This window comes from Myodes glareolus, chromosome 8 (genome assembly GCF_982192425.1).
Source record: "Myodes glareolus chromosome 8, mMyoGla1.1, whole genome shotgun sequence".
NCBI lineage: Eukaryota > Metazoa > Chordata > Mammalia > Rodentia > Cricetidae > Myodes > Myodes glareolus.
This window is the reverse complement of record NC_142033.1, coordinates 11,873,768-11,901,726: the sequence shown is the minus strand read 5'-3', so window position 1 is coordinate 11,901,726 and position 27,959 is coordinate 11,873,768. Positions and strand designations below refer to the sequence as shown.

The window sequence follows — 27,959 nt, the reverse complement described above, 5'->3', positions numbered from 1 at the left end:
CTGTAAGGACAGAAAAGTTGTAAGAAATCCTATCTATCTGTCTGTCTGTCTGTCTGTCTGTCTGTCTTCTATCTATCTATTCATCTATCTGTCTGTATTTCCAATCTGGGCTGACATTTCTCCTCCCTCAATAGCCATAGACAATTTTTTAAAAAAACATTTGACATAACAAAAACATTCTTTTGAATTTCTGGTAATATTTGACCAAAAGAGACCCAAAATATTACCGGTTGTTACTACTGCCCTTGGTTACCATCAGACATGGAAGGTAATCCCTATTGCTGGAGATGCCATGTGCTCCATATTTAGGGCCCACAGGACCCAAGCTGTGTCTAACCTGAAAGTCTCCTCGCTTATGACTAGCTTTCATGGCACCAGAAGGCACCAAACAGGTTTCCAAACTATGGAAGCAACCAGCAGTCCTACCCACCTATGATGCCCATGAGCTTCAACAACGACCAACATGACATGATAACCCTAAGGGTGCAATACTGGCATGCATACATTGGTATTAACAAACAGCTCTTTAGTTGGACCTGCCCAACAAGAAAAAATAATTGTGCCTAGTAGTAGAAATCTACCCAAGGTAGTAAGATCATAAATCTTGGAGAAGGCCCTACAAGCTCCACTGATGAGGGATTCCCCTCTGTGTACTATGATTTCCATTAATGAATAAAGAAACTGCTTTAGACCTATAGTAAGGCAGAATTTAGATAGGCAGGGAAAGTTAGGCTGAATGCTGGGAGGAAAAAGGGCGGAGTCAGAGAAACTCCATGTAGCCCTGTTGGAAAAAGACACCTGGAATTTAGCCAGTAAGCCACAGTCACATGGCAATACACAGATTAGTAGAAATGGGTTAAAATAATATGTGAGAGTTAGCCAATAAGAAGCGACAGCTAATGAGCCAAGCAGTGATTTAATTAATACAGTTTCTGTGTGATTATTTCAGGTCTAAGCTATCCAGGTGGCTGGGAACCAACAAGCAGCCTCCTCCAGCACTCCTCCTCACCAGTGCAACCCCTAAACACATTCTAAATGTTTATCCTTAAACCCACATATAAATGTAGTCTTCACCTCTCATCAAAGAAACTTCTCTATGCAACAGACAGAGACCATTGTAGAAAATTGCAGCCAACCAAAATACAAAGTTATGGGGCCCAGGCCCCAGCTGCTATATCTGCAGTACAACTCTTGCACCAATTCTCAGGGATCGCTGCAGAAGAGGGGGCAGATTAGATTGTAAGAATCAGAGGATCGTGAAGTTTGCTGTGAGATTATTTCTTCTGGAAAGGTCAGTGATGTTACACCCAATAAGCATCATCAGCATGACTGCCCAAACACAATCTGAACAAGGAGAAGAACAATAGCCATGTGCCAGTGCAAAGGGAAAGCTCTTGAGGTCTCAAACCTTGACAAAGAACTGCATGCAATTAATGAATACTAAGAACAGGAGACACAGTCTTCCCCAGGAAGAGCAAAAACCAATTGATTTTCTAATGCCAAGTGGCCAGCCTTGAAAACATAAATGCAAGTAATAAAGTAATATTTACAAACAGAGCTCTCTCTCTCTCTCTCTCTCTCTCTCTCTCTCTCTCTCTCTCTCTCTCTGTGTGTGTGTGTGTGTGTGTGTGTGTGTGTAAGAGCAGTTAAAGAAGAGGGCATACATTTCAACAAAGAGCAAAGGAGGGTTCGTGGGAGGGTTTGGAGGAAAGAATGGGAAGGGAGAATGATGTAATTATAACTTCAGAAATAAAAAAGAAAAGGGATCAGTCACTCAAGTCACAAGAGCAATATTAAGAAAACCCAGGCAACCATTTTATGTTCTTTTGTTGTTGTTGTTTGTTTTTCTTTTGTTTTGGGGTGATTTTTTTGTTTTTTGTTTTGCTTTCATTTTTGTTTTTGTTTTCAAGACGGTTTCTTTGTGTAACAGCCCTAGCTGTCCTGGAACTAGTTCTTGTAGGCCAGGCTTGCCTTGACCTTACAGACATCTGCCTGCCTCTGCCTCTGCCTCCTGAGTGCTGGGATGAAAGGCCTGTGCCAACACTGCCTGGCCCACTTTATGTACTTTGCTTTGGTTTTGTTTGTTTGGTCCAGTTTTTCTAATTCTGATTTGTAATTTAAAACTATCCTTATAAAAATACTGCCTTGATCGTGCCTTTCTCAAAGAATGGATTTAAATGGTTATATAAACTAGAGATAAAAAATAGCTATGAAATGCTCTGTGTCATTAAGTAGCAGTGAGAATCATAAAGTATATGGTGAGCAGCAATTATGCCCTAGACATTGTGTTTGTTTAAGTCATCTAATAGCATTCAAAATGCATTGGATATAAATTCAACACAAGAAATACTGTCTTTTGTCTTGTTACTCTTTCATCTATTTATCCTAGCTGAGTCAAGTGTTTGACTAAATCTTACTAATGACGATTATGCTGTCACATGAACAGAACACAACCTGAATGTGCTGACTCTAGATCCATTCATTTCTGTTTGAACCCCCAAGGTAGAGCCTGCCAGAGGCTGCTGCCCACACAAATGACAACACATCCTCTTAGCATCCTGCTTAGCATCCTCTAGAGCAGCAGTTCTCAGCCTATGGGTCATACCCCTTTGGGTGTTGCCTATTAGATATCCAGCATATCATCTGTGTATGTTATAATTCATAACAGTAGCAAAATTACAGTTATGAAGTAGCAACAAAGTAATGTTATGATTGGGGTCAGCACAACATGAGGAACTGTAATAAAGGGCTGCGGTATTAGGAAGGTTGCGAATCATTGCTCCAGAGAATGCTTTTGTCAATTGAACACTGTTGACAAAAATACAGGGAGTGGGGAACACTCTAGAATTCCAGCCAGATAAATGTATACAGAAAGTCTCCGCATTTTCATGTCAAATTCGCAATTACTAACTCTGGCACTACAGAAAAATTCAAATAATACTGGAGAAACTGGTTTATTGCCTTAAGTACTGCTACTTCGCTATCTGTAGAGGTTAATATATTGCAATACATATAGAAACAATTGCTATTGCTGCCCTCATTAAAAACCATTAAATCATGAGCCCTTTTGAAAATGCTGTAGTAGAAGAAAAATGTTTCTTTCTCTCTCTCTTTCTTTCTTTCTTTCTTTCTTTCTTTTCTGTATCATACTCTGGAACCTCACACACACAAAAAAAATAAACATATACTGTTACACTGCACTACTTGGGGGTAAAAATATGAATGTGAGACCTTGTAATTAAGTATACACTTCTAAATTTTGGGAGAAACAAAACATTATTTCAGCCTTCCCAGTCTGAGTAATATCCTGTCTACACTCTGCCTCCTCCAACACAGAAGTAAGCCATGGGCTGATGCTGCAGCCCATGAGGTTGTTATGCATGCATTTGTGAGTTAGTATCGCATGCTTTTGTTAGAGGTTTTAATTTCAATAGTCCATTAATCCTTTAAATACATTAAGCATGTCCACCACTTCTGGCAGACCCTTCTGCCCTTCTGATTCTCTGTTAAATCAATGTTTTATCCCTAGAGCCTGAGGAGCAACTGCCAACAGCAAGATGAAGAAATCGAATGAAAATTACACTCTCAACCAGTCATCTCAATATTTCATTCTTGTGTATTCTAATAATCAAGTATAAATATAGCGGAAACATACATGTGTGGAGTTAAAGCATATTTGTCTGATCGAGGCTTAATTTCAAGCTATTTACTGCAAATAGATTCTTTCACACTACAGCAAGCATAGTGGGGAACAGAAGTGCCTCTCCCTCCCTGCCTCATTCTCCTACCAAGAGCTGCTCATCGAGGGCAACAATGAAAGAGAATCTGCATAGATCTGCAAAGGGACAGGAGACCCCTCAGTAGACCAAAATATGTCCAGCATCGAAGTTCCACTTTTAGGAAGGAGGATGCACTCCCAGTGCTTCTTTAGATACCACTATTTGACTTGACTGTAGGGAAATCTCATGCCTCAATTCCCATGCCTTCAGCTGTCAAAGCTTCATGTCAAGTAGCATCCACTTTCTCTAGGAGAAGAAGCACTGACTACCAATGTATTATCACCATAGGCTACTGTAATCTCGGAGTGAGTGTTTACGCCAAGGCAGACAATATTCCCAGAGAATCACATGTGTTAACTTGTTGAATCCTCAACAAAAAGTGAAGCTGGGTGTTTATATGACCTAAAATAAAGCTGGGAAATCAATTTTAGGTTTCCTCTCTCACAAAACACGTTATTCTCTGATTTGAAACCCTCAGTGTGGGTTGGAACCAAAATCTTAGTTTTTATTATGTATTTCAGTATTCCAGCTGCTCAGATTTCATTTGTTGTGCTCCTCTGGCATCTTCTCCCAGCACGTTTAGGCATCCACCTACAAGGAGATGCATGAAGAAACCCCATCCAGTCAACGTGGTCTGGGCTAAACCAACAGCACCTAAGTCAAATCTGCTTGGGCCAACAGGAATACATATGCCATATACTAACATAGGTGTTCTACACATAAACATATACCCTAGATATGCCCACTGCACAATCTTCAAATTATTTGAAAAGAGGAAAAGAATAAAGGTGAAAGCCAAGTGGAAAATATTAAATATGAGGTGTAATGCGGAGAAGCAGAGGTGCCAGTTTTGAAGATAATGAAAATGAGTGTTACTGAAAATATCAAATATTTATTTGAATCTTTCTGAGCTTGAGTCACAGCACTATGGTCTTTTCTATTTCATTAGCTCTTCCGTCAGCCCTGTCAGATAAATGCCCTTATGCACAACATCCCATTTTAAACATTAAAAAGGAGAAAATAAATTTTGGAGTGATTGCAAAATTGTTCATGGCACAGAGGTGGTACAGTCAGGCCCAGAACCCAGATACAGCAACTTAGTGAATCAGATGTTTTAACATGATTTAAAGACTCTGCTTTAAATCTATTCAGTCTGCTCTTGATGACAGAGGGCATTTAGTTTTCTTATATGGCTAATGAGGTATCCAACTTAAAAAGTAAGGAAGTAAATGAAACGAAAACACTTCCCTCTGCATTTGTTTGGCTTTGGTGATTTTTTCCCCAGTCAGAAGCATTTATGTGTATAGGATGTTCCCCCCACCTGAAGACAGAGAAAGAAATATACCATAGTGCAATAGCATTTATATTTTATATTCTGAGTTCTTAATGTCTGCACACAGTATAGAATAAAAGTCACAATGTTTTCTATTTTTTCTTAGCAAGGTATTCAGGGAGGTAATATTGCACATTCCTATGAATTTCTTCTGTGGGTATAAGAAGTGAGCTGTTTCTGGCCAGAAACACAAACAAACCCCACTGTAACTATGACTCCGAAGTCACATTTCTCAGTGTTCTGGGGATGTTCAAGATATACTGAGAAGCCACCCTAGGTTTGCAGGTCTTGTGTTAGATCTACCTCCCTCCTCCAGATTTGAGTTTAACCAAATCACCCATGTTTTTCTCCTAGGTGTGGAACAAAAAGATGTTTCTATAAGTAAAATATGAGACTGGGAAAATTATACTTCTCTGTATGTTGCTATTGCCTCTTAGAAACAGAACGGATCTCTTCAGAAATTCTAGTCCAATGAAACTAACCTGGTAGTCAACTGGACAGCAAGGTTCCCTTTGGAAGAAAGATTTGTATGACCACCATCTGCACTCTAAGTGTTACAGAGACTAAACACTAAGACGTGCTCAATATACCGAAAACCAAATGAGAGTGCCTAGTATTAGGCCCCACAAGAACATTTTCTGGCCCTCAGCCTCTACTCACCCTTTGCCATGGTGGTGTCAGAAACACTTACCACACAAGCAGAGATCTGTGTTTCCTTTGCCACAGACAATAAATCTTTAGTGTCTTCTCCTGATACGCATGGCTCCACTTGCTCTCCTGAGGTGCAGTATGTCTCTCTTGCCACCCCCCTCACCTAACAAGGTCATTTCAGTGTGATGATACAATAGATGGGGAATGTCTGGGCATGCACAATAACCAGGATCAGCTTTCAAGAACCTTGACTGAAAATACTACAAAACTCAGAAAAAGAATCTCTCCCAAGTATAATGTATCCAGAAGATTGATTTTTACAAATATGGATATGAGTAAGTCAAATTTAAAAGATTTCTGCCCTATTTGTTACTGATATAAAAGATACTCTTACAGAAAACAGTTATTTGAGAAAATAATTTTAGCTTCATAAAAATCACCTTGTCATTGGATAGTAATATAGGAAGTAAAAATAGAAAATTTTTAGTTTGACTACATTGACTGCATTCATTTCTATATTGCAAAGGTGAATTTTTTCTCAGTTTATAGGAAAAAGAAGTGGCAAAAAGGATGTGGTAGAAAATTAATTTTGCCACCATTAGCCTTATTAGACCAGGTTCCTGGATGTATGAAGTTCCAAACTTCAAAGATGTCCCATCTACATAGACACACCTCTCAAGCAGGCCTTACACTGGCCATATGACATTCGTGAGAAAACCGAGGACAATCTTTTGAAACACTGCCTCTGTTCTGGGGTTCATAGACAAAGCTTTGGTTGAAAGCAAAGGACTGGAGTAATGGTCTGAGGGGCTCTGGGCCAGCCACCAGTGAGTTAGAAGGCAACATTTGACTCAGAACTTTTGACAATCCCAACACATGCAAAACACATGCTCTTCAAATTTTTCAGGCCTGAAATCTTGTTTTCTTAAAGTGAAAAATTAAGAGACACAAAATCTCAGACGTTCACTTTAGATTTGCTGTCTTGGGGCCTGTAAGATCGCTCAGAGGTCAAAGATGCATGCTGCTAAGCCTGAAGACCCGAGTTCTATCCCGGGAGTCCTCGTGGCTGAAGGAGAGAGCTAGCTCCTAAAAGTTGTCCTCTGCCCTCCACATGCACACTGTGGCACACAGGAACATGGGAGCATGCACACACACACACACACACACACACACACACACACACACACACACACAATTAACCATGTTTGTTGGTTTGCTTGCTTGTTTAAGTTTAAATAAGTCTCTCCAAAAGGGGAAGAAAACATGCTTACAAAAAGGGTCTTGAGCAAAACACAAAAGATAAAGGAGATGTTTCGAATATCAGCATCTCAGACAAAGGAACCGCTAACTGTATTTAATTCAAATACACACTCTCGTGACAACTCCAGGACAAGATGAAAACCATCAAGGAGATTTCTTCCGTTTCTGCTTCAGTAATTCGGTAAGTGGAGGAGAGAGTTAATTAATGAAGGGAGTGGCAGAGAGCTGAGGGGAAGAGAGGTTAGAAGAGGGGAGGGAGGAAGAGAGATGTTTGAATTAAAGCAAAGGTTTGATGTAGGCATTATAACGTTCCGCGGGCATGATTTATAATCTGGAGATCCTGGTTCCCCGAGTCAGCACGGTTTTTGCTTCTCTGGCTTCTCCTCTAGCTGTCCGATATTAACGGGATAAAAAGACTCTAAGCCGCTGGCCATGCTTTATGTTCAGGAACTATTACACCTTAATAAATGTCAGACTGTGGCTTTAAAACTAAGAAGGATCCTCTCAGTAGGAGCAGCATAATGAAAATTTATCAATTTAGCTGTGAAACATATCTTAACATCATGGGGGTAAAGGGAAAGAAGACACACACAAGTGACTACAAACGGGATGGGAAGAGCCGATCACCTGGGCTTGGTGCGTATTCCATGATAGTTACATATCTGCAAGGACTAGGAGCTGTCTATTAAATGGATAGTGGCATGTAGTAATTATTCTAATGAACATATATGTACACTAAGCAAAAATGACCAGAATACAGCATCAAATGAAAATCATTAACGATGACAAGAGCTGGATTCAACTGCAGCGGCTGTCACCATCTGAGGTTGGTGACCACACTATGACAGTCCTTACGGGGTGCTTCCTGGGAAAATGCAGGGTATTTTAAAAAAAAATACAAATGGCAAATGCTGTGCCCAGAAACTGGCACACAAAGTCAGTCCTCGATGCCTGAAGACGTTTGCTCCTTGGTGGATTATAAGTTATTAAATCCAACATAAAGTAAAGCTTCACTCTCCAGGAACTCTGAGTGCACCCTTCACCACCTGGCAGCTGTTGGGTCATTATTAGACTCCCATGTGTGTGATGGCAACCACATCTCATGAGGATCCAGTGAGAAAGGCAGCATGCAGGTGTGAAATAAATTTCAATTCTCTCCTAAGCCAAGTTCTTTCCTGGGAAAGTTGGCCAAAGTGAGACTCAAATTGCTTTCTGTTGGTAAACCTGTACCATCCTTACATATTTCGCTGAAAATATGATAATTGATAAATTGTCATTTCTCACTGTTTAAAGGGAAGTACATAGCTGATGGTTGTAAAACATTTGCAAACATAACATTCTGTCAGTGGTATCTGAATTTCACTGTTTCCATTACACTAATAAAATGAAATACTTCTAGTCTTGGCTGGGAGGCTGCTCAATTGGGAAAGCGCTGGCTTCGCAAGCTTGCAAACCTGGGTTCTGCTGTCACGTGTGACTTCATAGAAGCAGAGCAGAGGCATGGAGGTGCACCTGTCACCGCAATGCTGGAGAGGCAGACAGGAGGTCCCTGCACTTGATGGACAGCTAGTCTTGCTAAATTGGTGAAGGCTAGGTTCACTCTCAAAAACAGTGTCACAAGATATAGAGGAAGACCCTAAGATGGGCCTCTGGCCCCCACATGCTTGAGAACACATGAATAGCATGTGCTGGCACACACAAACACACATACGAAAACTCTTCTACTTCTGAAAAGGTTTCACTAAGAATTCATGATTTTGCTCAGTTCTGCTCATATTACTTTTAATACAGTGAATTCTAAGACTCATCAGTCTTTGGTCCTGGAAACCGTTGTAGAAAGATAGCCTGAAATCCCTTTCTCATGTCCTCTATTCCTTCTTGATGATTCTAATAGTTACTAAGCATACTATTGCCCTCAGAAATCAAACCAACTTCTTAAAAACATAATTGCTTCTAAGAGTCTACAGACCCTCAGCCCTCAGTCAGGACCCTCTTCAGTTTGTAAAAGCTGGACTGTTCTGGAGAGAAGAAAGGCCCAATCTCCAGAAGCTACAGGCCTTCAGTACTTGGAGGAAAGAAGCTATTTAGAAATGGCTGTAGAGTGTCAACAGCTTCATAATTTTTCAAACAGAAGACTGTCTCTCCTTTCTTCTCCTTTGCCCATCCTTTCTTCCTACTGAGTGCTATTCAGACGCGGAAGGAACTATGTGTTTCACACTTTGCAAAAGGCAAAACTACTGGGAAACAAAGTTATACCAAGGAGCGCTCAAGATTCTATTTTAAAAAAATCAGATGCATTTACCACAGCTGGATGCTATAGCTCAGGTCTGTAATCCTGCTGGGAGCAGAGGCAGGAGGATTGCTGCAAGTTCGACACCAGCCTGACTTACAACACAGCACATAAGAACCAGAGGAAGTACTGGATTAGGTCCAGGAAAGAAAATTAAATCAAGAAAGCCGTCCTCAGTCCGGACACACTCCCACAGTTCTGGTGTCTGGGCCTGACTTTGATGCCATGCCTTTTCCACTAAGCATATCTGACTTTCTCCTCCAAGCTCAAGGCATTAGCTGAGGTGCTTTCTCAGTTTTGCATCTGAGTTTCCAGGCTTAACTTTACTACCCTGACCCCCCCACCCAACTCTAACTGGGAGGTTCCACGAGCTCCAGCTTCCTCCTGCTCGTAGCTTCATTTTCATGAAGCTGGATAACAAAATTAGTAGATGCTAATTAAAGTCTCTTTTGTCTGAGAGATGTGAATTTTCTTCATCCCAAAGTTTAAGAAACAAAGCCATAGATACTTGTCAGCCACTCACTGGTTAGTCAAATAGACTAGCATGTTAGGCCCTCTAGACCTGCAGGAGACTTTTCAGCTTCTCCTATTATCTCCCAGCCATAGTTCCAAGGCTCCTGATAACCGAGCCAAGCTTTCCCTCCTTCTACACCTGGTCCACTCCTTCAGAACTGCCTCTGGTCTGTGTCGTTCCCTCAGCTCTCACTTCAGCTCATGCTCCACAAGCGGAGTCTGTGCTATCTACACCAGCCATTATTAAATGACCAATCAATTTCCACACACCCTTCCTGTGCCTTGAGCTGATATTTGAATTGTTCATTATTTACTTCCAACCTGCCAACTCCTGGTCCTGTGAGTAGGTTACAAACCTGTTGATGAACGCATACTAAATATTTTGGGGTCTCACACATTGCCTGAGCATAGTGGCTGCTCAAGAAAAAAAATGGTTAATTTTATTATATTGCTGTGCTTCTCATAACCTAATTCTAGCATACAATATAAAGCCATCAATTAATTGGTGGAAAATTATAATTGTGGAGTTGTCACATATGTAACTATATATGCATGTATGTAATGTGTGTATGTGTATATGTGACATTGTTTGCTATATATTATAAACATTTGTAGTCAATTCATGTGCATATTGCCAAAATGAGTATGAAGCAAAATTATTAGTTTCAAAATACATTTTGACTGGCAGTACTATAATAGATGTCTAGGGTATAAAGTAGTAAGACATTTAATTAGACATTAGAATAAGTCTAGATTGAATAGGTAGCTTTATTCTTGTTTTATTTGCCAATTGTCTTTTTTATTCTGACTGAATTGTATTTGGGGTTTTTTTTTAGTTTTATTTTTTGCTCTTTTGGTTCTGTTGGTTTTTGTTTGTTTTCATTTGTTTGCTTGCTTGGAATAGACTCTCGCTCTGCAGCTCAGACTGGCCTGTAACCTGCTATGTAGCCCTAGCTAGCCTCAAATTCATGTCAATTCTTCTCTTAGCCTTCCGAAATGCTGGGATATCGACTGCCAGCCACCATACCCTGACGGATTATAGTTTTTCAAGACCTATTAACCCTTTGACTACCCCCATGGAGCAAAATAAATATCTAGTAGGTATGGATTATCCAGTCGTTTTTTTTTAATTTAAAAGAAAAAAAAACCCTAACATCTCTTTAGATGCATTAAGTTGCAACTTTCAGTTCTTTTCTCTAATTTTATTGGAAGACATTTTGCCTCAAAATAAAAATTAGGAAACAGAAATGTGTTTCAAATCCTCCTGTAGAAACACAATAGCAAACATATGCAAGAGAGGAGAGAACGTGAGAAGAGAAAGTACTTACTACAAATAAATAACTTACATTTAAGATATAGACTGCATATTTTCTTTTCTATTTTTTTTAATGTAGAAGTACTTGCGGGTGTGTCCATTTGTGTACTTCTCAAATGCCTGGTGCCCACAGAGGCCAGCAAAGGGTGTCAGATTCCCTGGAGGTAGGGTTCCAGTGAGCTGTCGTGTGGTGCAGAGGGAACCCAGGCTCTCTAAGAGAGCGGTCAGTACTCTCAATCCCTGAACCATCTCACCAGCTAGAAATGTGTAGTTAATTAGTATCTTTATACCTATATACAATCTAAAATATACTTTACATCTACTTGATTGAGAGTAAGGGTAAGTCTGCTACAAAAAGAAAACCACAAACCAGCCATTTTCCTCGGAGGTTTGTTGAAACCTGGGGCTAGAGGTCGAAGACTAGATGGGTGCTATCTGCCATCCAGTGAGCTGTATGGAGAAAGACCACTTAATAATAGAAGTGTATTTATCTGATTTAAATCACAGTGATTGATTTTCATTTAGCATGTGTCTAGTATTGTTAGCCTTGCTTGAAAAATCAATTTTAGTGTGACCCAACAGGAGAAGAGTTCCATGTATCTCTATATATTCAGTGACAGGGACACATTCACGCTGTTCTGTGAACAACTATCAAATAAAAAGAGAGCTTGTAGTTTCTGGTTGTGCCACACCCAGGAGCAAACTGCAGCCTACCAAAATGACTGTGGGAATAATCTAATACCATAGATTAAATTCTCTTTCATTGGGGAAAAATCATTTAAAAATCGAGTTGTTATAAAAATAGAACAGTAGCAGACAACTAGCTATATGGATCTCTTAACTCTTCACCCCTTTGCTTCCTTCCATATGCAACTATTTTCAATTTACTGTAAAGCCTACCAGCAGCAGAAAGAGGCCACCATGGAGCCAGGCTTGTGGCTTTACAGCAGTCACTTGAGCAGATTTCAGCGTAGCGTGAAGAATGCTTGCCATTTTTCAGGCTTATATGTTCCGATAGAATGTTTATGTTTTTTCTTAAGCATGGTTAGCCTAGGAAATGCTTATTGCTAAGTATACGTTGCTGTAAAAATATATTTGTTACTAGTAAGTTAGATTTTGCCATCCCAACTTCTCTTTGAAGCCTCTTTCTGAGGGGTGATAGGCAGGATCCAGAGATCCCATCCTGAGCAAAATGGAAAGGACCTTCTTCATAGAGCTGTCTTGTATAGATTTTGATTAAAAAATAAATAAAAAGATGAGCTCATATACATCAACATATTTGGGGGATATTTTCAAACTCTACACATATGAAAAGATAAAGAGATTAAGAAAAATGTGTTATAGTGACATAAATCAATGAGAGTGTAGAAATCCCACGCCCGTGGGCTCCTGTGAACTAGCCTTTCCAGCTGTCAACAGTGGTAGAAGCTACATTCATTCCACCCTCAGGCAGCAACCTTCCTCTCCGACTCGCAGTCTTCTGCCCCCACCTGGACGACAGGTTGTGATTCCTGCACACACTGACTATCGATCGCTCTTCTGCCCCTGCACATTCTCTTCTCTTAGGGCACAGAATTAAAAGTATGGATGAAAGCTGCAGAGAAAGAGATTAAATCCCACAACCGCTGAGGCCATTTTGGTTCAGGTATTCCTTACCCCGCAGCCTGTGAACTTCCTGTTGCATTCATTGCCACTCTGATACTTCAAGTTTTATTAATGCGTGCACACAAATTAAAAGCAAACTGCATGTGCTACCACAGAGTAATATGCACGCACTCTGAATGCATGACAAAGGCGATGTATCAATAATGATGGTGTAGTTGTCAAATTCAAAACTCAAAATTTAAAAGCATCTCCACACCTGCATAGTTACCCTCATTTTCAACTGGGTTTTCGAAATATAAGATGCACTGTAAAATGATAGCATGGAATCAAATGTGCTGGCATCTGCTTATAACCCTAGGAAGCTGAGGAAGGGAGGTTGCCACACGTTCAAAGCTAGTGGGTTATACAACAACAACAAACAGTAAACACTGATTAAAAAAAAAAGACGGTGTGCAACCATTCCATATTCACTGAACTAGAAATCTCAAAGCCTGAATTTGAGTCGAGGCCCAACTACTTTGCAACAGCGAGATATTGAGGAATGTACTAATTGGAGTCTCATTAGCTTCATCTGTAAAATGGGGCTGACATGATGTCTAACTCTGAGACTGTTAAGACAAAAATGAGATAACATGTTAAACAACCCAAAGATGCAGTGGATGCTCGTGGGCTGCTGGGTGACCTGGGGTTCTAATTCCATCCTATAAAAAGAAAGCCATAAATATCCTCAAGAATGGCTACACTTGTTTTCCCTACACTAGTAGACAACCATCCACCCTTCAACCCAACACATATACACCTATGCACAGATGCACACAGCATTACAGATTGTGAAATTCCGAGCCTCAACAGTCTACTCAAATATTTCAATGAAGCAAGAAAAGAGTCCTCTAAAAAAAACAAGAAACATCCTAAACAAGGCTTCACAATATCCCAGGTTCATGAAGCAAAACTGGTACTCTAAAACGAACTATTTCTATCAGGAGACTTCTTTTACACAAGAATGTGCTGGTCTCAACCCAGCAGCTGCTATGCTAAAAGCTTCATGCAATTCCACTTGTGATCCATAGTGAAAGACTATAAATGAAAAATAGAACTATCAATAGAGTCTAAACTACTCAGTGAAACACTTTGCTTGCTCACCACAATCTGAGAGGCTTCTAAGAGCCCAGTCCTAACCTTTGCATTGTGTTATTACTGACCATTCAAAGTTTCTGTGGGCTCTTTAGAGCCTATAAATTAAAGTCTAAACTGTGGGCATCAACAGGTTTTTGCATAAGCAGTAGCTTCTATATACAGTTTAAGTAAGTGGATTAATAGAGTATTTCTTCTCTATATTTCTCCTACGTTGTTGAGGAATGTACTAAATTAAATGAGTTGCCAAAATAACTCATACAAAGCAAACAACAATGCAAATAAGAGCAGACACCTCAAAGTCTAATGTGTGACTCTAAATCTGCTAATTGATAATACCCAGTCCTCTGACTAAATCTTACTACCGAAGTTTAGGTCACGGCTATCAACTCAAGATTCATGCAGGAAAGCTACAATAATTCCATACATTATATATTTTGCCACTGATTTTTTTTAACCCAAGCACATGGAAAACACAGAATATAATCCTAAAGTTTTATTTCAGAAGTTCTGAGCTTTATCTATTTTTAAAAGATTTTTCCCTTGAAGATTTATAAGTCATTTTTGGCAGACAAAAATACTCATAAGTAATATAAGTAGTCACAACTTTTCATTGAAAAGCAACATAGGATACTGTCATAGACTTTAGAGTAAAGAGAAGTTAATAGGAGGGAAGGAAAGGGAGGGAGACAGGATTTATTTATTTTTTGTTTGTTTTTGTTTTTTTCAAGACAAGATTTCTTTGTGTAGCTTTAGTGCATGTCCTGGAACTAGATCTTGTAGAGCAAGCTGGCCTCAAACTCACAGAGATCCGCCTGCCTCTGCCTCCTGAGTGCTGGGATTAAAGGCATGCACCACCACTGCCCAGCTAGAGACAGGATTTTAAGAATAGATGGGATAATTTGTTTTGCTTCAAAGTGATCAGAACTGCATTCATTAAAAATACATAATATGTTGTATATCACCTAAGCAAAAATTATATGTTCTTATTTCTTGAATTTTGTTCTGAGAAATAAAATTTCTTTGTTTCTTCGTCTTTTTTGTTCTCTCTCTCTTTCTCTCTCTCTCTTTTTCTCTTTCTCTCTCTGTTCCTTATTGTAGCTCTGTTTCTCATTCTTCTATGTCACTCCAAGCCTGACATCTCCCTTTCAGTGAAGTATTTTGTATTCAGGTAAACATGAAAGGAACATTATTCAGCATTATTGACACTTATTGCTAAGCAGTATCTAGAGATTTTATATGGATTTATTGTTACTTGTCCATCATTTCTGCTTGCTCACAGTGACTGTCAAAAGGTGAAGGCCTGAACATTAACACAAGGAAATACTTGAAAGATACAAATGAAAATATTTATATCAGGCACTTGCATGTGTGCATTCATGTATGCACATGAGCATGCATGTACATGCATGTGCGTGCTCACACACATACATACACACACACTTCTCTGCCTTTTCTTATAATTCTTATCATGTAAAACAGTGTGTGATAGCAAAGTATGACAAATTAAGGGCTTAACATCAGTATTAATAACTCAGGATTGAAATCCTTAGCAAATAATTAAGATTAATGACAGAGACCATCGCCTTTTCCTCAATGCAACGCGTGCTTTAACCTCTTCAGACCTTTCTCATCATCCCTTCCAAGTTCATTTTGGGCTGTGAAAACAGAGGCTCTGAAACTTTGATCCTGTTATCTGCTGCTTTTTGCAGCAGAGTTAGCAAAAAAGACATGAGCAAATTTACAACCAGCAGCTCAGACAGCTGCCTTACTTAGCAGTTAATAGAAAAGGCACTAATCTAGTTAGGATCTAGGACTAGTTCATAAATCTGGATTCAGAGGACAGCTTAAGATATCACATGTTTTTCCAGACAGTAGGATCCAAATAGATTGTCAGCTTTCTCGCCATGAAGAGCCAGTATTTCTGTAAAGTAGAACAATGAGACAGGGAGCTAACATAAGCTACATGCCAGCCAGCTGCATGAGTGATGAGGCAATGTGTGATTGACAAGAACCCGCACGGTTTGGCAGGGACTGCTATGTACCTAGAAGAATGCCAATCGCTTAAAACTTTTCTTGGATCCAATAGGAAGCAAAGATCAAATACATTTTTAGAAAAAAATAGGGGAAATGATACTTTAAGCAAAAAAAAAAAGTCATGATCTAGTAAAGTGAATTTATAAGAATAGCTAATCTTCATCTATGAAGAATTCAACCTAAAGGAAATTATTGTGTCATACTTGTATAACTCAAAAAATGCTTAATTTAGTTCATTATCACTTAAAATTGATCTCCATGCTAAAACGACAAATCTTAGCTCCATAAAATAACATTTTTATGTACCACTATTTCCTACCATGCCTTAATAGGTAATTATTCAAACTTGTCAAATATTAGAATTGCTTTGTCTTCATCTTCCCAATACCTTATTTTCAGGAAAGTATAGGATAGTAAAATACAAAGTAATGATCACAGAAATACTTAAACTTGCAAAGTCAAGTGACATTTTTTCTCACGTATTTCTAGGACCTAACACATCACTCATTTTAATAAATTACAACAAAACCAGAAGTGACATTTGTTTACAGAATTCTGTGCATTGAGTTGAGCTCATAAATATGACAGTTAAGATACTGTACCCAGACTCAGAACGCCAAAATCTCCTTGATGCTCCTTACAGAGGTCTAAGAACTACATAGGCATGGGCATGTCCATTGTGTCTGTCCTTAGATGGACCTTAAAGGATAGAGCAAGTGACTGAGAGAATTATACAGTCCAAAGCGGAAAGCCTTCCTGAGTCACATGGTTAAGTCCAGTTAAACACAGATAGTGTAGGGACAACTGGGCAACCAAGTGGAAAATCACATAAGCTCTCAAATGTGCAGGTGCAAGTCAGAAGGGCGGGCAGAACTGCCTGGGAAAGATGGTCCTAATGGCGATAACAAATCACAGAGCTTCTCCGGGCTCTTCAGAGAAAGGTGAAACACCAGAGAAATGACCAAGGATTGGGACTTAAGGGCACACCAGGGCTAAAGAGTCAAGATGGGACTTAAATGAATGGAGGACACTGCTGGAAAAAGAAAAAAAATACACCTTTTATTCTACAATTTTTATCAGTATGCTACGTAGGTAAATATGCTATATGAATATTCTACTGCAGTAATCTGCAGGCTTACTAACTCTGTTAAATGATTAAATATAAATGGGATTTATTTGTGTGTCTGATTTTCCCATGGGAAGGTTCTAAATGTACGTCATAAAATACAGCAAATTCAGAATAAATGAGAAATTATTAGTGCCATGAAATGTGTTAGTAGAACATTTATTTTAAGAATGAAGCAACTTTATTTTAAAAGCCTGTTTCAAATATGCAATTTTTTACTCAAAACAAAATATGCATAGTAACCAATCAAATTATTGAGTATAAATTTTATGTAGGTATACATGTATATCTTTAAGATATATGTATGTCAGAGGGGACACATATTTAGTATTCAAGACATTAACCAGGTTGCTAAGAAATATCATATGAATCTAAAGTTTAGCAGAGCAAAGCCAGGCAGAAAATCCTAACAGAGACATAGAGAGAAAGTAGGAAGAGTCAGGAGATGCCATGTAGCTGTCAATGGAGACAGTTGCCGTAACCTTATCTAGCAAGCCACAGACTCGTGGTGATACACAGAATAATAGAAAGGGATTATTTAAGATATAAGAGCTAGCCATAAGAAACCTAAGCTATTGGCCAAGTACTATAGTAATTAATATAGTTTCTGTGTGATTATTTGGGTCTCTGCAGTTAGGAAATGAAAGAGCAGTCTCTGTCTACAACTGAACAGACTTGTATTTTGAAATACATATATGCATAAACATATGCATACACAAATGCATGTAACAATCAATGAAATAGAGGTCATGAATTAGGCATATGCAGAAGGGCTTGGAGGAAAAGGTGGGAAAGAGGGGAATGTAATTATATTATAATCTTAAAAATAAAAGATGTTTCTTAAAGTACTTAGCAAAGTAAACAAGTCTCTGTCCCTAAAAGCATTATTTAGATAATGTGTTTAAGTGAGTACACATTTTTTTGAGAATCAGAGGACACTCAAGCATTCTGGCACACACTTGTAATCTAGCACCCAGGAGACCGAGGCAGGAGGATTGCTGCAAGTTCAAGACCTATCTACAGTGAGTACAAGCCAGTCCACAATGACACAGCAAGAATCTGTCTTTGGGAAAGAGAAAAAGACGGACTAGTAAATACCTCCTGCTCAAACCAATTTCCTTACTGAGCTGTGAAAATTTTAACACTAGACCTTAAGGCCTGGTAGACCTTAAGGCATGATCATGAAACATTCTTTTTAAATACTAAGTTATTTCAATAGTAAGTTTTCCTTCTTTTTAGAGTGCCTCCTGAACTACAAGTTAGAAATTGAATAAACATAATGAAGAAAATACAATTTTGTTATATAATCTGTGAAGTGATTGATTAGAGATGTATTTTCTCCTTTATAATAAAGATTGTATTAAGATTAAATGGAACGAGAGAGACGGATCAGCAGACAAAAGCACTTCTGCTCTTGGCGAGGAGCCTGGTCCAGTTCCCAGCTTCCACACAGTGGTTCACAACTGCCAGCGACTCTAGTCCCAGGGATCTAACGACTGTCTTCTAGCCTCTACAGGAGCCTGCATGCGATGTACATACGTATACACTAAGGTGCACACACACACACACACACATGCATATATAATAAACAAATACTGTTTTTAAAAGCTTACATACAAAGTACTCAAATCAAAAAGGCAGGTGAAAATGTTAAAGTATAACTCTGAGGTCATTTCTCCTCTGGGAGGGACGACTGTGTGGACGCTCGCAGGATGCTCCCAGCTCAGCACACACTGAGCAATGCTGTGTTCAGTCCTGGAACACTGAGGTCAATTTTGACCTTTTTTTTTTAAACAATTGTTTTATTTTTGGTATTATAATATAATTACATTTCTCCCTTCCCTTTCAAGCCATTCCATATACCCCCTAAGTCTCTTTCAAATAAACGGGCTCTTCATTTATTGGTATTGCATGCATACAGGTATATACACAAGCATTTGCAAATAAACCCTGCTTATCCCATACAATGTCAGGTCTGTTTGTAACTGGACAGCCTATTGGTGCTCTCTTCCTTGGTGAAGACCCCTCTTGCAGTATTCTTTCACTGTGCCAGTCAGAGCTTAGACAAGAAGGAAAATTCATATTTCTGAAAGCAGCACATTAATATAAAAAGAGGTGTTTATCCTAATACATAATTTTCTTTATCAATTATTAAAATGTTCAAATACTAAAAGAGGTGTTGGTTCTAATACATAATTTTCTTTATCAATTACTAAAATGTTCAGATATAAAAGAGGTGTTTGTTCTAATACATAATTTTCTTTATCAATTACTAAAATGTTCAGATATAAAAAGAGGTGTTAATTCTAATACATAATTTTCTTTATCAGTTATTAAAATGTTCAGTAAACATCCAAATACTATTTATAAATCCTTTAAAATTCATCTTTGTTGCCTCCCCATAGGAAGCCTGAGGAATGGATGGGGATTGGGGTTGAGGGGAAGGTAGGGAGAGCGAGAGGAGGGGAGGGAGTGAAAACTGGGATTGGTACGTAAAAAGAAAAAATATTGTTTTAAAAATAATAATAAAAATAAAAAAGAAAAGGTCTAAAGGGAAAATATTCATCTAGCTTTGTAATTTAAGCAGTTAAATTTTATGTATCTTGCATCTCACTTCAGGAAACCAGAATGAATTAACATGCACCTGTTTATTACACAATTAAGAGGTGGTTTTATTTAAGCTAAGGAAGAGAACTGAAAGAGCACTTTCTATGAATGCTAATCTCCAGTGTGAGATGATGACTTTCATAAAAAGTAAATGTGTTCTGTACTGGGGGATACATTTATACAACCACAGTGTAAATGAATGCCTGTCTATACAGACCTGCACCTCTGTAGCAGTCAGTGGGGTTGCCATAATAATGGCAAGTTCCTGCCATGGGTTGTTCTCATGAGAATTTTATCATTCAGACACGTGCCAGTCACAGGTTGTAAGCTGCAATTAGTTGCAGTCATTAACAGTGTACATCCAGGCACCAGAAACATTCAAAATATAGAACCATTTGATTAAGAGATCAACATCCTCAAGAAATCCACAAGAGTTCACACTGCAAACACGGCAGACAACCAACGCAGAGGGTGGGAAGCCCTGATGCGGAAGCTGTGGTCAGTTTGAGGATGGAGCGGCCGAACAGCATCCGGTATCACAGGATTTATAAACACCAGGCCGCTCATAGTGAACCTTCAGAACGCTGGAGTCACTGAAGAAGCTGTGATGCAGAAAGAGTCAGGCCTACTTGTTTCAGCATGGGAATTCAGAAGCAGGGCTAACGGGCGTGGACAGTCAGGATCTAAGCTGGAGGTGGGCTGCGGTCACCAGCCTCTGCAGTTACAGAACTCTTCGGCACCTTCGAAACGAGTTTACGCTCCTTATGATCTTGATGTTTTTTGTCTTGTTTTGCTATGAGCTTTTAAAAACTGGAGGACTGATGTTCTGTCAGAAGGGACATCAGTCGTTTTATAGAACGCAAAGCACACCAGGACAATTCATAAGTGTTCTCCACTTACTAGGTCTGGCTTTGCCTAAAATGCCTCCTGTACCTGTGCGGCTTCCATCGCTGCTATCCGAATTGGCCTTACCAGCTCCAGCTTCTAGCCCCCGACCCTGCTCCGTGGCTAATCCTTTGCTCCAAAGCACACACTTGCACAGGCAGCTCTCACCATCTCAAGCAGGTGATCACGCACCCACTTTACTGGATGGTGGTATAATTCACAGGACGGCAGGCTTTATTCTCTTGCCATAGCCCAGAACTCCTTCTCGCCAGGCTAGTATTTTAACCCATCCCATTTAGACACCTGTGCGTGATCATGACTCTTTGCAACATTTTTGGTAAAAGCCAAATTGATGAAATTTCTTCCCGCTAAGAAAGGGGTCTTCTCCCCCCAAGAGAAAAAAAATGTCTGTTTGTTTTGGGGTACTACAGGTATGGAGTCCTTAAATAAGAAACAAACTGAAGTGAATTCAATTTCCTGGGTTTTTGTTTTACTGAATGAAAAAAAAAAAGCTCCACATTCATTTGAAAAAAAGAACCTTAAATTTCCCATCCGCAGAGATAAAACTCTGAGTTCTGAACACGGAATAGCAGTGAGCAGAAGCCCATGCATTTCAGGCGTGTTCTGGGGTTCTTCTGTTGGACATGTAAGCTGCTGTCTGCTCAGTGGCGGACGAGGAGCCATTTGAAGGTTAACATAACCTCGAACACTGTCAAGGAGGTCCTTGGGGATTTAATTGGTTTGTGGAACAACTCCAAACTAGTCCTGTGCTTTCTTCTTTCTTTGCCTTTCCGTTTCTCAACTCTCTTGTCATAGAAAAAAAGGAGGACGCATGGTAATGCATCATTTATAAATTACCTTGTTATCGAGGGGAAAATACACACACACACAAAACACTGCTTTGAAAACCAAACAAACTCCTGCTGCGGACTCGGGCCTGTTTGATGGAGACCCTTCAAAAGAGTCCAGGGCGTAATGGAGGTTGTTTGTGCAGAGACTTCGATCTGTACCTGCTGTCCCCTGTCACTCCCTGGAAACTTGGCGGCAGATGTTGCAGCGGTAAGTTGTCTCTGAAGTGGCTCTCTGTCCTGTCCCCCCACCGCCATGGAGTCAAACTGCATTAGATCTCCTATTTGTGCCTCCGGCAAGTTTGGGAGCGCAGCTGTGTCCACCCCGCTCCTACCTTTGGAGTTTCAGGCCTCCAGGCAGCGCGCGCAAGACCAAAACGGTCCTGCCGCTCTCAACTACCTCGGCTGACAATCGGGCCGCCGCGGCCGCCAGCAGATGTCGGGACAACCTGCTAGCGCGCACCTGGCCGCCAAACCCGCGACTCCCAGGACCTGCCGCCCGCATCAAAGCCCGCGCTCGCCCGCAGCCGCGCGCTGGGAGCCCGCCCGCCCCCGCGGCCGCTTTGATAAGGCTCTCACCGACTTGAGCCTCCGCATCAAGGACTTCAGGGCGCGCAGAGCTCAGCCCGGCAGCCCCGCGGCCTCTGCGCCCCAGCACAGCTTCAGCTCCAAAAGCGCCAGGAAGGACTCGCTGCCCCACCTGCGGGACTCACTGGCAACTTCAGTTCTGTGGTCACGGGTTTGTTTATTAGACTGAGCTCTCGGAAGGCAGAATCTGCGGGAAACTGTTCCTACATAAATGACAAGGCTGTTTTCCAAAGCACAAAACAAGCTGCTGGGAAAGCAGGGGTTGTGTTCCTTGGAGCCATTAGTCAGGCCCTGCGAACAATTGTGCTTCATTAGCTGTCATGCGGCTTAAAGTCAGCCTCCTCCTCCACCCTCAGAGGATGTGACTGTCTGGCATCCAGACGTGGGCAAAAAGTATCATTTATGCCCTGACAATGTAAACGAACACCCCCATGTAAATTTTGGCGTTTCAGAGCCTTCATAATGCCTAAAATGAGCAAGTTGTTTTACAATCACACTCTGACACTTCTGTACCAACACGGATACTTCATAAAGAGCACAAAGCAAAGTAAATGTTCTGTCTGCATATATGAGTGCATACAAAAAAAAAAGGAGATGGCCATGGGAGACAAAGGAAAATCAAATTACTAGCGAAACTAATTTACATGTTGATAAATTTCAAAAATCTTTAGAAGAATTGACCTTAATATCAAATAACATTTATTTCAATGAGTTACTTGATATTTTAGTCAAACTATTTCAATAGTAATTTAACATGCTTCTCTGTCCTGACAACACAATATTTAACAGACTTTTTAATATTTAATGCAATTCTTCACTGGAAAGTAGATCTTTAGAGCAAGATGATAACTGGATGTAAATGAAGATCTCGTACACATATATATAGTTCACATTTATATGAAGCATGTATTCATAATTTAGAGTTTAATGGTTAACCCGGTTTAACCAAGTATTGGTGAATTTTAGGGAGTAAATCTTGCAAATACCCAAACTTCTTCACAATAGTTAAAAGAGCATATGAGGCTTTAGGAAGAGAACTGGAATCACCCCCTCCCCGCCCCATCAATGTCTCACTATTCACTCAATATTAATCCTTAATAAGACAGAAATTATTAAACAGACGAATACCTAACCTGGTGAAGAGCACACTCAGCTGAGGCCTGAAAATAATGGTAAGCAAAATGCAGTGTAAAGTCTAGAGTGTTCAAGAAGAAGAGTTACATGTAGCTCCAGAAACAGAACTCAAGCTCACATCCGAACTTAAACGAGACACAAATTTCCCTCGAAAGGAAATTTCTAATGAGAATCTGCCAGCACCCTGGTAATAGAAGAGTCTGTTTCTGAGAACACAGCTCTCTCTCCCAGTGGTCCTATCAGATGGCACTGACATCACGTTAGGAAGTTCAAGAATATTTCTCAAGTTGTCTATCCTATGTGGCTGAACTCAGATGTTCCTGAAGTGTTCCTAAGGGCTAGACATAAAAATTTTAAATTTAAAATTCTTCTAAACTCTTAAACATCAAGCTAAAACCACCTAAGACTAAATACACCTTATCTTGGCTTCACGACAGAAATACTAATTTGACTGATTGCTTCATAGTTTCAAAGAGTAGCGTGCCAGCCCTAAGTGAAGCCAAAGTTCTCTGAAGCAGATGTGCACGGTGTTCACTCCTTCATAGGAGAGAAAGGGCCGTACTCACACCATGAAATCAGCCTACCAGCATGAACAGTACCACGTCTCTCAACCAAACCCACCACTGTTGAATATGAGACTTTGAACAATTTCTCTACAATTGCTACACAGGGAAATGGAGCAAATTATTAGAAAAATAGTAAAAACAATAATTCTAAACATATTTCCAAAGCAAGAGCTTTAAATGGACTCCCTTGGTGAGGAAAATGCATACATACAACACATCTGTAAGCATGTGGCTTTAAATACCACCACCTCAGACTTCTTCGGTGCTTCAGGCTTTAAAGACACCTTGACATATTTCAGAGACTAGACTGTGACAATGACTGAAGACAGTGACATGTTTATACCGAAGACAGCGGTTCTGAGGTTATTTTCCCTGGATCTCATTGCTACTTAATGCGAGAAGAAAGACTTCAGATGCTAATTCCCAGTCTGTTTCTTCCAAAACAAAGACACTCAGAACACTTGTCTTCAAAGTCAATGGGCATGCTTATGGTGTTAATTAATTATCTGGAAAGGCACTGGTATGCAATTGGCTTGAAAATGCCTTGTGAAAACAAAATTTAACAGCCACCCCATGTAACAAGAGCACACACTGGTTAGTATCAATTCTATCCTGCATGGCAACAGGAAGCTTTAAATTATTTTCATTAATTTTTCCCTGCTTTCATCATACTGTGCACCCCCCATCAAAAGATCCCCATACACAAACCTCATCTCCTTCCTGGGGTCTCATCAAGGACACCCGGTCATATTGCTTCATGATCAAAGCCCAGAGTGCATCCAGACGACCCTAAAGAGATATTAGATTTGTGAACTTGGGTAGATTCCTTTCACTAATCAATTAAACAAGTTAGTCTATACAGAAACTCAGAAGTTCTTATGCTAAGGAAATAAGCTGCTGCTAGAGCCAGAAATGAGTATCTGTCATTGGGTCTGCCTTAGTCTTCCTCGTGGGACAGGTGAGGCAGTAAAAGCTACGTCCCTGTTAGGTTTAAGCTATGTCACCCGAGATGCAGGCATGTACCTTAATTGGCGTGTACCATTTTGTCTGAGGGGCCTGGTGTGTGGATTTGGGTCGAGGTGGTCTTGGTGGGACGGGTGTCTCTTCTTCGGGGATCATCACCACGGCATTTTTCGCCTTCTCTAGCCTTGCACCTTCCTCAGTTGATCCTTTATCGCCCCAGCGGACCTTGAAGATGAAGGAGACACCACTGTCAGACAGAAGGCCCCAGAGGAGCAAGCACCTAGGGGGGCCCCCGGCCAGTGTAATAAGATGAATGGGTATATTGACTTCCAATTCCTTTTCTTCTGAGTTTTATTGGGTTCCAAACCACTCATTATTATTTGCTTGTGTGTATGTGTGGGGGTGTATGTATGCATGTTCATGTGTGTTTGAGTTCATATGTGTGTGGAGGCCAGAGGTCAGTTATTCCTCTGGGGCCCTCCATCATGTGTTCTGAGACAAGGTCACTCATGGGGACAGGGAGCTAGTTCATTAGAATAGGTTGGCTAATCAGGACAGTCCAGGGATCTCCCTCATCATTCTTTATTATATTAACATCATGACCCAAATACAATACACAATATAAGCGTTTGTAAAATATGATGTCACTTAAATCTGGTATAATGGTTTCTCCATCATTTCAATTAGACAGTTTGTGGTATATATAGATAATGCAAGACTATGCAGTTCAGTTCTACTTTGAGATATAAGATGGTAATGGTGGCATTTATTTGGTGTGTTCCTGTGTATTCAATCCATACAAAAATGCAAAGAAGCTGATATTCTGTGTTTCTCTTCCAGATGACAGAACTACAGCACCGGTTAAAAATGTTCCCAAAGTCACAAAAGGAGTACCCAAGCAGGGTATGGATTTGGACAGAAGCAAAAAGAGATGAGTGAATAAGTTTTACGCAATTCTGAATTGTATAAATTTATCTCACATATGAGGAATTAATCTTTTTTAAAATTTTCACATTTGGCTGATTCAGAACGTATGAATTTCCATTGACAACCTTTCACTTTCCAAAACAGCTTTCTGTCTTTAGCTCTTTTGCTCATCTGAATATAGCCATGTGATAAGCAAATTCTTAACTGAGAGACAGGAATTGAAAAGGGTTCTGGATTGAGGGGGAAAAAGCACAGACCATTAGCGAAACCCACTAATTTTAGATAATTTCATTCTCCGGGAACTCCTGGTATTGACTCAAACCATGAGGATTGGGGTTATTGTTTGCTTTACTTTTCAGTAAACAGAAATTAAGAGCCAAGTTGTATCCAGACAATATATGAATAGGAAGTGGTCTCTGCAGGAGGACTTTACCCAAACAGGATCAGGGGAGAATCTTGGGACATTGCGCTAGAGGACAGGGATAAACCAGCAGCATGCATGGAGAGAAGCAAAGGCCAGTCCAGGGTGTGCTACACCACAGCATTACGTCATCTCAGTGAAAGACAAAGTTTAAAGTCCCTGACCTGAATTGGTTAGCAGGAAGATAGATGGTTACTTTTCATGGAAAGAACTATGCAAGCTTTTTGATAAAGCCACTTAGATTTACACACACACACACCTTTTTACCACAATTTTAGAATAGTTTTCAATTTCAAGTGAACCCTGCTGGCTCATTAAAGTATATCTGTATATTTCAATGTCATCAGTAGCAAGAATGTTCTTTGTGGGGTTGTTAAATTTGTTTGAAAGGAAGAAAGAAAAAGAGAGAGAGAGAAAGAATTACTTTTTTTTTTCAAATCGCAGTCTTGGCCTAGATATGCTAACACTTAGAATAAAACCTTTAGACAAAGCTAACTGAATTTAAAACTTTAAAACCAGTACACATTTCTTGCAGTGGACACATCTCAATTTTAGGGAAGAAAAAAAAACAAAAGAGACAGATAGTTTAGTAAACTCATGGATGCTACAACACGAGAAGTAATTCAGAGTAGAGCAGTAAGGAGATACAGTTTAGATCCATTCAGAAAGGGTAGGTTTTAACACAAACAGTTCCTTAGCCTTCACAGTTGAAACCGCAGAGGTCATGACAATTAGACTCAAATATCAGTGGAACCATTCTCAGATTTAGAAAAACGTGAAAGATGGTTGAACTGGAGTCCTGATCCAACACGACATTCCCAGGCTTTGATGATTATAGACATGGCCTGCAGTCATGGTGGCCTAAGAAGATTAATAAGTTTGCTGTCTTTGTTTTGTGAAATAACTTCTGGGTTATCATCAACCTTCGCCAAACACAAGTCTCACTTAATCTCAAGGACTAAGACTAGAAGACACCCTGTAGAAGTTTCCTGCAACTCTACAAAGGAATTAAATGGTGTACTTGTGTGTAGGTCTATGTGTGAGTGTAAATTTTAACGTTTTAAGCTGATCACAGTGAGATGCCCTAAGAGGAAAGAAGAAAGTACAATAGATTGCTAAAGAAAGTCTTACCAGAGTTTTCTTATTATGGGGAAACAGTAGGTAACTACAAGCGTCAGAGCTGAATGCCTCCAATCCCACTTGGCTTTCATTATCAACAATGAGTTTCATAATTTCTAGAGCATATTGGGATAACTCAGGGTCCATATAATAAAGGAGCAATTTCAGAATTTTTAAAAGTCTGTTGCACAAGAAATTGGCAGGAACACCCGTGTGAAGCTATTAGGAATTGTAGTGGATCTGAAGTGATAGCAGCTGCTATTAGAAGCTCTGCTCCGGCTTTCTGCAAACTCCACGAGAGGACAGTTTAAATACATATTCAAATTCCAAGAGATTTGCCAAATCCAGGGAAAAGAAAGTATCCATTGTGACTCCATCTAACGTCAGCTCTGAAGGTTTGTTCTCCAGCTCCGACGACCTCAGAACCTCTGTAATTCATGTACTCTCTCCAGCTCAAGCACTGTGCAGGTCTGAAGAAGTATGCTCAGCAAAGCATTAAGGATGATTTTCCCGCTCCCATTCTAATTCACCGTAGAGACATTTTAATGATGCTTAATTCTCAGCTCGGTTTTACTGTGTATCTTTATATACTGAATTTCTTCTTTATAAATAGCTATGCTTTCTTTGCCATTTTAAAATCCATTATCATCCCATTTGCCATCATATCTATAAAGTATTCTAGCAATGTGGTCAAAAGTTTTCAAGATTAATGGACACGGACTCAATGGAGGTTGACTCATTCTTTTTCAAAACTTTTCCTTTACTAAGAAGGAAGAGCAGGAGGTGCAAGTTTACATGCTGGATTTTGAGAACTCTTGAAGTTTGAATTGCAGGTTTTGGGGAATATACATGTGCTTT

General features: G+C 39.8%; 1 protein-coding gene across 2 annotated transcripts in view; it reads right to left on the bottom strand.

Moving 5' to 3' along the window:
- The window catches only part of Antxr2 (ANTXR cell adhesion molecule 2), a 127,345-nt gene that overhangs the window by 30,052 nt on the left and 69,334 nt on the right, over positions 1 to 27,959 (bottom strand). For both annotated transcript variants that reach the window (XM_087908848.1, XM_087908849.1), the window contains 2 exons: positions 24,695 to 24,859; positions 24,380 to 24,460 (listed from right to left, as the gene is read on the bottom strand). In XM_087908848.1, coding sequence (XP_087764974.1) covers positions 24,380 to 24,460; positions 24,695 to 24,859 — 246 coding nt within the window. The remainder of the gene's footprint in view (positions 1 to 24,379; positions 24,461 to 24,694; positions 24,860 to 27,959) is intronic.